The following is a 13,172-nucleotide window of genomic DNA, read 5'->3' on the forward strand; positions in this document are numbered from 1 at the left end:
AAACATCCTGGAAATAATAAGCCCATTTCATTAAAGAATACTTTCAGAAGGCCAAAGCTACACAATACACTATTAGAAATTATCATTTAGATAAAGTATCCATGCACTCTGCTATAATTTTTAACGTGGATTTTAATAGGAATAGAAAAGGTATGACAAGAGTCATTTTCCCTCACAATGATTTTGAAATGGAAGAAAGATAAGGCCATGTGTCCTGTTCTGATGAAGACTGGGCTGATGAACATGAGATTGTTTGAGCTCCAGGCCTCGGGGATGCTTTCTCTCTCCTCTCTGAAGGTGCAAAAGCCTCCAGCCACATAAAGAATAAAAGATGCAGTAGTCAGAATAAAGCACAGTAACAATCAGAGCACCCCGTGTGAGAGAAAATACTGGGCAGCTGAATAGCAATGTCTTATTGCACCGTAATAGGCTTCTCATTTCTTGCTAATGACATGCAACATCAAATTTCATCTTTTGTCCTAATAAACCTGGATTATTTGTTAAAAGCAGGACACCCATGTTGAAAATTCTCTGTCGCATCAAGTGTCATTTGTTGCTGATGTTTGGTAAAACTGTGTGACAGCAATGAAAGTGGAGGAAAGGTTCATGAATTTTAGAGAGAGCAACTTGGGGCGCATGGGAGGAGCTGAACAAAGGGAAAGAAAGGGAAGGGAATAGAAAGGGAAAATTTGTGGTTGTATTATATCCTCAAAGAATATGTTTTAAAAAGTTTCTGTTGAAGTATTTTTGAAGTCTCTGGCGATTATGTCTTAGTATGCAATAGAATGAAATGGTTTATTTATCCACAAAACATTGACTCAAATTTGTGAGACCAAAGAAGTATTTACAAGCTTCTAGTGCCAACTGCCACTGTTGGTTCTGTACTGTTGCAAGGGAAACAGAAAAAGATCCTAGACATGGGAAATTTCTAATTGGATCTCAGGAGAGCAACAGGAGTGCACTGAAACAAAAGCTTCTGTCTGGCTAATGGAAGCTGCATGTTATTTCCATTCTTGAAATATAGGGAAATAAACACTGACAAAATAAAAACTCTTCAAAAATTTTCTGGGGAGATAGTTCGGGAGTCAAGAGTGCTTACTGCTCTTGCAGGGGAGCCACGTTCAGTTTCCAGCACCCACATTGAGTGGCTTTCAACTGCCTGTAACTCCAGCTCCAGGGGATTCAACGCCCTCTTCTGGTTTCCACATACACCTGTACAAATGTTGCATATAACCATCTAAGCACACCCATGTGCAAAACTAATTTATAAAAGCATTACTGTTTGGGTGGCTGTTACGTCATGGCACAGGCAGAAGTGCATATACTGTTGTGTTACTGCATTCAGTAGTGATAGATAGCTGGCTGAAATTAAATAATTTGCTAACTTCAGAAAGACACTTAGAAACCAACCCATAATTTGAATCTACCCTCAAAGATTAAAAGTTCAGTTACTAAAGATGATTTGGGTTTTAACTTTCTGAATCACTGACAGATGATATTTTTCCTCACTGAACTTAAACATCTTAACTGTAAGGAGGAAGTTGAGTGGTATGTGTCTGACAGCTTTATTTTGGATTCCTACCTGACACCCATCCCCAAATAAAGCTATAAGCTAAGATGTTAATACACATATGCCATACTCTGGCTTTCTGTTACTGTGATAATGACAATGTCCAAAAACAACTTAGAGGGAGAAAATGTTTATTTTGGCTTACCCATCACCGAAGGATTCCAAGGCAAGGGATCAACACAGGAATCTAGAGGCAGGAACAGAAGCAGAGGCTAGCCCTTAAGAATATGGCTTACTGGCCTGATCACATTAAACTTCTTTTCTTATATAGCCTAGGCACACCTGCCTAGTGATTATATTCCCTACATTAATTAGCCATGAAGAAAATATCCCAGAGGGAAAAAAATTCTCAACTAAGATTCCCTATTCCCAGGTGTTTCATCATTGCCAACAGGTTAGCCATTGCAGCAGACCTTAGAGGTCTACAGTATGAAAGAGCACCATATCTTTCCCTGGACATCAGTAATAATGAATATAAGTCTAGGTCCTTCTACAGACTGAAAATCTATTCCTTCAATTTCCTAGATTCTGGACCTCATGGCATTTGTAATGCATGTCTCCATCCACTTCTCCTGTTTTCATAACACCACACACACACACACACACACACACACACACACACACACACACAGCCTTTGGCTCCCCTTGTCTCTCATGTAGACTAGTAAAAGGACATTAGGCCAACTCACATTATACAAAAATTTCTCTTTATGTGGCCTTAAACTCTGCCACATAATAAAGGTCACAATAGAAAAGATATGTTGGGACCATTATTCTTCCCATCACAATCTCTGATTCCCCTTTCTGATATCTGGCTCTGTCATAGAATCTTGCAATTGCTAATCACAGGAAGGTCTCTGCGTTAGACGTCCCTTTGTCCTATCTAAGATGTTTTATCATTCAGCATGGTGCTACACTAACCCAAACCTTTGCTCTGTCTCTGGATCCTTATCGTGGGTTTGTTCTTGGTAATTGTGTTTGTTTGTCTAATCATGAGTCTTCTTCATCCTATTTCCTTGAGAAAAATTTTCACTTCAAATCAGCTTTCTATAAATTAGAAATAATAAACACAAGAAATATTTTAAATTCATTCAGTACAGAAATGCACATTAAGTGAATTATTTTTGCTTACTTATTATGATGTATCATTTTTAAAATTACTATTTTTGATGTTAGTCTTTATTGACTAAAATGTAATCTTAAGTGGAAACAAAAGTAACAATTGCCATCATGAGTATTGCAATCACAGTTAGCAGCCGAATGATATTAAAAAAAAAGTTTGTCTCTGAAAATTAATAAATAGATTCTTTGTTACTTAGAAGGAGAAGGGCTTAGAATGAAAAGCTTCTGAAAGATCATGAATAAAGCCATTCAAAGGAAGAGACAGGTCATCTTTCTACATTCTGTGATCACTGTGCACACTCTGTAGAGATGACCTACCATGAGCTGAAGAGGATACTACAGATCATCTGACTACTTCCTAATTCTGGTATTTTCTTGTCTCCTTCAGGTAGTGCTGGAACCCCAGTGATGTTTAACAAAAATGGTGATGCTCCAGGACGATATGACATCTTCCAGTACCAGACAACAAACACTACCAATCCTGGTTATCGTCTCATTGGGCAGTGGACAGATGAACTGCAGCTCAATGTAAGTCCTGATAGATCCTTTTCTTCCCTGGTATAAACAGTTTGGTATTAAGTGGATGTGTGTTTCCTGTTAATGTGCTTTTCCATGTATAGAACCACGCATGCAATTTGGTCCAGGCTTTATGAAGAGCTGACAACCATTCATCCAATAATACCTTAGTAATGATAATAATAATGACAGAATTGTGTGCACTGGGTTTTTATGTCCTTATACATATATTTATTAAAGTGGTTGGAGAAATACATGCATACAGAGGTCAGATGACAATTCACAGGAGTCAGCTCTCTTCTTTCACTATGTAGGTTTCTGAGATCAAACTCAAATCTTCAAAAATGACAGCAAATGCCTCTACCTGCTGAGTCATCTTGAGGGTCTGACATTGAGTGTGTATGTTAGTCTAAATTTCTAAGAAATCCTACATTTATTCTGATTCAAATTCATGAGTTATGTGATAACAACTGTAAAGACTCTTTTTGAATGGAACTGTTTACCTCTTCCTTTCTCATTTGATAGTAATACTTTTTTAAAAATAAAACTGATTTCAATGCCAAACTATTTCACAAATTATTACCTTATACTAACATTTTGTGTCATCTCTCCATTTTTTCTATAGAAGTTGACATTGAATGAGCAGCTACTTCCTTGTACCAATGTGCCAGTTAAAGACAGAGAGCATTCACTCTTACACCATTCTTATGTCTACTTTGGTCCTTGACTGAAATACTTGCAAACTTGGGTTATGGTGGTCTATATGCAGGACCATCTACTTTACTCAATCTCTGATTGAGATACTGAATTTATCAAGAAATAGCTTTGCAAATATCTACAGAATAATATTTTACCAAACATCCGGGAGTCAAGTAGTCCAATCCTGTTGACAGATAAAGTTTATCATCATGCTCACTGTCTCATTCAGTCCTTTCTGTATCTCATCAAAAGGAGGGAAATTATGCTCATGGTACAAGAATGAATGGAATTGAGGATGACAAACACAAGATGGACTGTTTTAGGGGTCATGAGGATCCCAAGTGTGATCATGATACAAATTCAAGGGAGAATTATGTTGGAAAGTCACAGTCAGAGACAAAGATAAGAAATGAATTGTAGTAACTGTGGAATGTATTCGAAGGTTTCCAAAAATAATAAAATTAAAATTATTGAAAAAACAGGCTGTGAGTAGAGGAAGCAATGAACGCACCGCTGGCTGTTTCTCTAACTCACACATCGAGCTTGTTGAGTTTACTTACACTTGGATGCTCTCCCTCTTTAAGGACTGCTATCCAGATTCCTGTCATCTGGCGTCTAAGCATAATAGAGCCAGTTAGCACATGCCAAGCATTACTACAGGCAAAAGCCAAAGAGGCAGCTGAAATTATGCCAAAAAAAAAAAAAAAAGAAAGAAAGAAAAGAAAAGAAAAAAAGAAACTCTCAGAAGGTAAATCCACAATTTAGTGATCAAAAGTTAGAATAAAATTTATAATTCTAGAGTTTGGAAAATTGATGCAAGATGGCAGCCAGTCTGAGGCTTGCCTGGGCTACAATAGTGGACTCTTGTCTCAGAAATCTAAATGATGATGACGATGATGATAATGATGATGATAAATTCTAAGAGCAAAATCAAGGCAGTGTGGCCTGTCTGTTTTTCATTGGTGTCAGTGGTACAGATGTAGTCATCCAAGATTCAAGGCATAGAGTCAAGGAGTATGTTGACCTATATTGTTGCAGAAATATATTATCACACCTAGGAAAGGGGATTAAATTGCTTTATTAGTGTTTCTCAGCATACATGCTTCAGCACCAATGTTAAGGTTTTAGCAGGTGTGACTTTCCCATGTACATAAGAATTATCATCTGTTCCTTACCAACTAGAGAATGATGTGGGAGTCCCTACGCATGCTCATTTTGCTTTATTTTATTATTTTTTTATTTTATTTATTTTATTTTATAACTGATCCCTCATCAGAATTGTATGCAACTGGCTACTTGGCAAATGGTCATTCTTTCTTTCCTTGCATATCCTTCCTAGGATAAATATTGTCATAGGCAGTGGGTAGACACAGAATGGAGATTTTAAAAAAAAAGGCAATCCCACATCTCATACAACTGACCACCTCGCAACTATAAGGTACACAATTGAAGAATCATGCATGCAAAAATTCCAATGTGTGATTGAGAGATGGTAGGAGAGAAGATGCTGGAAATGGGAAGCAAGGGACCTAAGGAATGGAAAGCCACAATGTGAGAAATATGAGTGAGAAGGCAGACTAAAAGGCTTAGCCAGAGATAGTGTGGCCACAAAAGAGTAAGGGAGAAGAGGTTACATGTGGTATCAGATTAACATGTAGCCATAATGATGCAGTTCCTTGGACACAATGGGAAAACTTCTCACTTTTATTTCTGAGATAGTTTAAAATCCATTAAAATGTAAATTAAGCAAAGATGTGACTACATAGAAACTAAATAAACATATTCTTACATTTATTTTAAAGTTTTAAAAATAAAAATCAGTTTGAGAGCCTGGGAAGATAGCTCAGGTCTGCACAAACACAAGGTCCTAAATTCAATCCTCAGCACACATATTAATAAAAAGAAATACATGTGGAGGCATACATTTGTAATCTCAATGCTGGAAAAGTAGAGATAAGAGCATCCCCAGGACTCACTGGCCAGACAGCCTAGCATAATTGGTGAACACCAGGTTCTAGTGAGAGACCCTGTGTCAAAGAGCAAAGAAGACGTCTTTGAAGTAACAATGTAAGAGTGTGATCTTTTGACTTCTAACATATGAGCGCTTATGTGCACACACATACACACACACACACACACACACACACACACACACACACAAGCACGCACCTTTCATTGTTGGACAGAAATCAAATTGGAAAGGGGAAAATAGGAATGAAAATCAGATACTAATCTTTTGCTGTCCTCAGAGCAGAATAGGGGAGGGCGTAGCAAAACCACTTTCATACCCCTGTCAGACTTCACTGTTCATCAGAACCATCTGGAGGCTCATAAAATCCAGGAAGTGGAGCCCATACCCTGAGTTTGATTCATTAGATCTAAAGCTTATGCAGAACCAAATGTTTCTCTTTCCAAGATGTCCCCAGGGAGTGAGCGCTGATGATCCTTTGAGAATCCCTGCCTGAATATTCTATCTGACCATGAAAATGAAGCTAAATGAGTGGTAGATATGTATTCCTTAAATGGGTTTGTGACTCGTGACAATATTTAGAAGAGAAAGGATGCTGAGAGTGGGAGGGGTGAAATCAAGAATGACAATTATTTGGAATTTTTAAATATGTGGGACTTCCTAGATATGTAAGAATAAGATGAACATGGAGAAGTGTATGAGGTACAGCCACACAAAAAAGTGTCCATTTCCAATCTATAAATGACTGTAAAATAAGGTAGGAAAGAAGGAAATGAGGAAAAGAACAACTCCCCCAGGCCTTGAATATCTTATTGAAAATGATACCATTATTTTCTACTACTCCATACAGAACCAAGTTTAAGACAGTATATCCAGTATGCCTGGAGAGTTGAACCAACCACATGCTTTGGATGTTTGTGTGGTTCTGGGAGGAGGACTGGAGATCTCTGTCCTGGCATTAAATGAGCATTTTTTATTACACTTTATGACACTAAGGGTAGCGTGTTAGAGTGAGAGGGTTGGTCACCCAAGTTTCACAAGGATGTCTCAGTTTACTCTTGGGTTGCATAAGAAGTATAAGCGTTGGCAACTAAGGCACATACAGGGCCATTTTGACGAGAATGACAGATGGTAAATTCAAATGACATGGCTATTGAGCTATGCTGTCTGGATAGAAGGCCACTGTGTGTAAACCTTTCATCATTAGTGTGAATTTAATCATTTGAAAGAGCTGATAAGAATAAATAGGAATTCTAGTACACACACAGAACAGCACCCTGCTCATTTGGAGATTCAGAGCCATGGCTCACATATCCCATCCTGCCTAACCTAATTTGTCCTCGTTGTCCTTTTTGTGATGACTATTGTGATTCAGTTTTTTTTTCTATTAAACTGCTAGTGTGGAATTTGAGCAAGCACTGCTATGTGTTCACTTTCTTCCTTTCAGTGGAACAAAACAAAGCATTTGAAGTAATGGTTCTACTTCTCATTTACAAAGACTCAAGGGTGCTCTTTCAATCCCCAGCTACATCTTTTCTAGCAAATGAAATTTTTAGGAGTGCTTTCTCTGCGGTCAGTAATTGCAAATTAGTTCTGGAGCCAATGAAGTTTTCAGTTTCCAGCATCCCAGTGCTGCAGACCAGCCTGCCCAGCTTTCCAGGATGTGGTTTTTCTGAATGTGGGTGCCTAGTGGTGTGCCATCTATTACAAAGCATCTCATGTGCCCTTCCCACCCACGTTGTCACTCTGAGATTTTATTCTCCTGTAGCTTAATAAGAGATGACTGCATGCTATGAAAATAGAGTATTTCTGCATGAACAATAACAAGTACAAAATTCTGCGGAAGGGGATTAGGGACAAAGAAATCATTTAGTTGGCCATTGGGAAAGTCCTATAGGAATAAACTTGACTCAATTGCTCGTGTTTCTATTCTGCTGTCAAGAGATTCCGTAAAATAACTGCAGGGAAAAAAAAGGGAAAAGCACTGGATTTGGCAATGATGGTCCACGAGGATGCTGGGAAAAGCAGGGCTGCATCCCTGTGTTCTGAGACCAAGAATGAAATGAGTAGTTTATAACACGTTTTAAGATGGCACATAGTTGTTGGTTTAAGGAAACTTATCAAAATGTTTTAATTGATCAATATCTTAAAGGGTCAGTTATTTTTTTCCTTTAAAGAGATGAAATAAAATATGCTTGACAATGAATAACATAGTGCCGTTTCAGAGTTGTGGTAGATACCAAGAAAGAAGAAATGGAATGAGTGTACTTAAACTTTTTCCATACCTGTGGTTAAATCAATTTGTAGACTGTTATAGAAATATAAGTGACTGCCTTTTGCTTCAATGTAGTCACTTTAAAAGGTATATATATATATATATATATATATATATATATATTCTGTAATGTTAGTAGTGGGGAGGGTTGCCAATCTCACCCTGGAACCCACTGTTCTTCCCTTTCTTAAAGATACCTTTAAGAAAAAAAAACAGTATCATCTTTAATTTATCTGGAATTAGTAGAAAATTCAGACATTTCCAAACTGTGAATCATGCAAATAAATGAAATTCAAATAACAAAACTTTACAATTTTGTTATTTTCTTTTTTTAAGAATCATTTTTATTTGTTTTACTCATGAGTGAGAGTGTGTGCTCAACAGTGAGAAGAAAAGAGGGTCACATGCCCTGGAACTGGAGACACAGATTATACTGGAATCAAGCTGGGGTCTTTATGAAGAGCTATGGACTCTCTTAACCAGCAGCCATCTCTCTAGCAGCCTTTAGTGCTAGTCTTAATGGGCTATTACCAAAAAGCTTTGATGAGTTAGAGAGGAGACCCAGGGGATCTTACTGAGCTTTGTATAAATAGTTCAAGTTATCATAAGCACCCTCTTCTTTGCTACCCCAGAATAATTTGGAGGGATCCTGAGGTTTACTGGAATTTTCAGCTCTTCCTATTGTTTTCTTTTAATTGAACTTACAATTAATAGTTACATATTCAAAACTCCAAGAATTGATTCCAGGTTGGGGTCATGGTTTATGTGTAATAATATTCCAAGTGTTGTGATTTTGTTAATTGGTATGTAAATCTATGGAGAGTGAAGAAAGGATTTTTTAGCATCCATTTCTCCTGTCTTATCCTCTATTTCTTTTTAAATGGTTTGCAAATTCAGGGATAACATCAAATTTAGTGTAAATTAAACAATGCAGCTATAGTGATGTTGAGGGACAATCAGACACGGTTGTCCACAGAAAACCTACTGCATGACTACTGCCCTGTCTGGGTAGTTGTGATTGTTTGTATATGCTTAGCCCAGGGAGTGGCACTATTAGGAGGTGTGGCCTTAGTAGGTCCTTCACTGTGGGCATGGACTTTAAGACCCATCTTCTAGCTGCCTGGAAACCATTCTTCTCTTAGCAGCCTTCACATGAATATATAGAACTCTCAGCAGGAGATATAAAACTCCTTCACCATGCCTGCCTGGATTCTGCCACCTTCATAATAATGGACTGAACTTGTAAGCCAGCCCCAATTAAATGTTGTCTATATAAGAGTTCCGTGGGTCATGGTATTTGTTCACAGCAATGGGGACCCTAACTAAGACAGAAGTCAACATGGCATTTTTGTGAATAGCAAGTCAATGTACTCCCTGGAGTTCAGGAACCTGTGTGTGAGCCCATAGTGTATAGTTACCAGGGAAAAGAGGACAAACTTAGGAAGAGAAACTAGATCTATGTCATTCTGTTTGAGCCTTAGAAGCTCTTCACTAGAATCTGCTCTCTTCTGTCACATTGGGAGAATTCAAATGAGATATGGTTCATTTACAAACATAACCACCATTGTAATCAACAAAGAAACAATAATCAAAGTGTGAGAAACACCTGTATCCCCAGTACTTGGGGGTAAAAGGCTAGATGGTCAGGAATCCAAGACCATACTGAGCTACAATGGCAGGGGTTTGGGATGAAGGGCTTCTCTAAGAAGTCTCAGAGACCCAGGATGAGGGAGTCTTCCAGGAGTTAATGCAATCGACCTTAGAAATGCCCAACAGTTGGGATATGGAACCAGGAGAGACCACCAGTAGCCAGTACATGACCTCCAGTGGAGGGTTGGGAACACCAACCCACCTACAATACTCTTGAAACAAACTTAGTCCTGTCTAAAAGAAATGCAGAGACAAAGATGGAACAGAGACTGAAGAAGTGGCCCACCAGTGACCAACCCATTTTGAGACCCATCCCATGGGCAGGCACCAATCCCTCACACTATTAATGGTGCTATGTTGTTCTTACAGACAGAGGCCTAACATAGCAGCCCTCTGCAAAGCTCTTCCCAGCAGCTGACTGAGATAGATGCAGGTACCACAGACAAATACTGGGAGCTCCCAGAGACTGAGCAACCAACCAAAGAGCATACATGATCTGGTTGTGGAGAAAACAGGAAGTGACTGGCTGCTTCTTAGAGGCTACAGAGATGGAGTGAGTGGAGCAAGCCTGGAAGGGGACACTGGGAGGGGGACAACATCTGGAAAGTAAATAAATAAATAGAAAAAAATGAAATGGTACCTAGTAAATGTACCTGCTTTCACCAGGGGGCAGTAGTGAGGTTAGGGGTGAGAGTTGATGTGAGTTCAATTACTAGACCTCACAAAGTGGTGGGAGAGAACCAACTCCTGAGAGTTGTCCTCCGACCTCCACATGCATTTTGGACATGGTTCACACACAAGCATTAGATTAATTAATTAGCTAATTAAGTAAATTTTAAATTAATGAGCTACATGTAGCTTAATGGTAGAATGCTTATGTGTATGCTTTATGCCCTGGGGTCCATCAGCAGCAGTAAAGAAAAATGAAAAATGGGTCTGAGTAATGCTATGCTGAGTGAAAAAGAAAAAGAAAACTCAATCTTCTTTTATCAGGCAGAAATCTTCATGGCCCTAATTAAAAATTAATCCCTAAATTTTTAATTTTGTTAAATACTGAATCTGTCACATGGGTTAGAATTTCAACTATTCCAGACATTTAAAGACCTAAGAATAGTTGATTTCTAAAACTACCATTGAATAAAATTAGGCATCTCAGAATCAATACTTCTATCCACCTGTAAGTCTACTAATCAGTCTATTATTTAATAATTGCAATAGTAAAATGCTTATTATAAAGGCTAATCACCCTTCATTTATAATATAACTGAATAGCGTAGAGCAATAGCCATACATATACCTATGTTGGCAGAAAGAAATATATGTGAACTGTCAAAATATAGTACTTCAGGATAGGAGGCCAGTTGAGCAGTTAGGAGAGTCTGAAGACTTTCAGAAGACCAAAGTTCAGTTCCCAACCCTTGTGTCAGGTGATTCACAACTCCAGCTTCAGAGAATTCATCCCTTTTTTATGACCTCCATAGCCACTGCATTGGGATGGACATAGACATAAAATAATAAAATAAAATAAATTCTAGCAATTCTTCAACTTCAGATGAAGACTTACTTAGTGAACTCAGCTTGTTGTTAGTCATCATTAATAGCTCTTTTCTCTTAACTTGCAGTTAAACCTACAGCCTTTGGAGGGGTTATGTAACAGGCTTTTCTGGGGCAAACATAACACTCAGGTCTGCTCAGCCCAAAAGGAGAGTTTAGGGGCAGACCAACTTAGGGACTCTACCAATGTCCAATTTGTCCAGAATCTTCCACATTTTTCTTCTCCTGCACATGTGACATTTTGGTGACCTTTTGTTTACCACCCGAGGTTCATGTGCTTCCTCTTCCCTATTGCAGGTAATATTTCAATTTGGAGGGAATGCTGCAATTCAAAGGAGCGTGGCAAACAACAGAAGGTGAACTGCTGGGTGGATATAAGTCTCAGTTCTACTGTTAGTAGCTTTAAATCAGAATTATAGACATAGCTATTGAACAGAGTCCCTGAATTAAATACATGTAACCTACATGAAATGTAGTTAATACTCAGCACCCCTTAGCCACTGTAGCAGCAGAGACAATGATTATGGAGCAGTAATAGTTCTGCATCTGATCTGTAATTCTTTAAAAGGTTAATGTCTAGTATTAACTAATGACTTTTCCTGGTAACGGCATTTAGCCAAATACTTAACATATAGATATATTAAAGTAAACATTAAATGAATGAGGAGATAAAAAGTTACTATTTTCTATAAAATATTTTTTGTCTTTGTCATTGTTTTATTTTTTTAATATTTTTTATTATTACTTATTTTCCTCAATTACATTTAGAATGCTATCCCAAAAGTCCCCCATACTCTCCCCCCCCACTTCCCTACCCACCCATTCCCATTTTTTGGCCCTGGCATTCCCCTGTACTGGGGCATATAAAGTTTGCATGTCCAATTGGCCTCTCTTTCCAGTGATGGCCAACTAGGCCATCTTTTGATATATATGCATCTAGAGTCAAGAGCTCCAGGGTACTGGTTAGTTCATAATGGATGGACCTGGAGGGCATCATCCTGAGTGAGGTAACACAATCACAAAAGAACTCAAATGATATGTATTCACTGATAAATGGATATTAACTCAGAAACTTAGTATACCCGAGATATAAGATACAATTTGCAAAACACATGAAACTGAAGAAGAACGAAGACCAATGTGTGGACACTTTGCCCCTTCTTAGAATAGGAAACAATCACCCATGGAAGGAGTTACAGAGACAAAGTTTGGAGCTGAGACAAAAGGATGGACCATCTAGAGACTGCCATATAAAATATTTTTAACTTAGCATCTCAATGGCAGCCTAAATGCAGAATTCAACTCTAGTCAGGAATTCAGCATCATTCAATTAAATGATTTAAGAACTTCCTCTACAGCTGAGCAGGTTGTGTACACCTTTAATCCCAGCTCTTGAGTGGCAGAAGCAGACATACCTCAGTTGAATTAGAGGCCAGCATGGTCTACATAGAGAGTTCCATATCAGATATGGCTACATAGTTAGACCATATCTCCAAAGAAAAAGCGCTTGATTTACCACCTCAGTCCCAAAGTCTCCTTTAAGAACTCTGTATTCTTCCTCAAGTCACAGAGATAGACTGCTTTGGCCTTTAAATGATATGGCAAAAAGAAAAGAAGCAAATGGAAAATAATTGGTTGGGGTTTTGCTCCCATTGATTTGTACTTCTGGAAACGTGCTCATGGCTGTTTGAGAACATCAAGTGGGATAACCGCTCTTGAGGCATCAGGTCAAGTACACGAGACATTGGATACTCCTGCTTTCAGTATGGTGCACTAAATGAGGGAAGGATCCGACACTATTATAGCTCTTGCTTTGC

The 13,172-nt window shown here is 38.3% G+C and overlaps 1 protein-coding gene across 14 annotated transcripts in view; it reads left to right on the forward strand.

Annotated features, from left to right (window-relative positions):
* Grm7 (glutamate receptor, metabotropic 7) overlaps positions 1-13,172 on the forward strand; it is a 921,882-nt gene that overhangs the window by 605,564 nt on the left and 303,146 nt on the right. For all 14 annotated transcript variants that reach the window (XR_003956139.1, XR_003956140.1, XR_003956142.1 and 11 more), the window contains exon 7: positions 3,081-3,220. Coding sequence is in view for 8 of the 14 variants with exons in the window: in XM_006505296.2 (XP_006505359.1) it covers positions 3,081-3,220 (140 nt within the window). In the remaining 6 variants the exon portion in view is untranslated. The remainder of the gene's footprint in view (positions 1-3,080; positions 3,221-13,172) is intronic.

The sequence above is a fragment of the Mus musculus genome, chromosome 6 (genome assembly GCF_000001635.26).
Source record: "Mus musculus strain C57BL/6J chromosome 6, GRCm38.p6 C57BL/6J".
Lineage (NCBI taxonomy): Eukaryota > Metazoa > Chordata > Mammalia > Rodentia > Muridae > Mus > Mus musculus.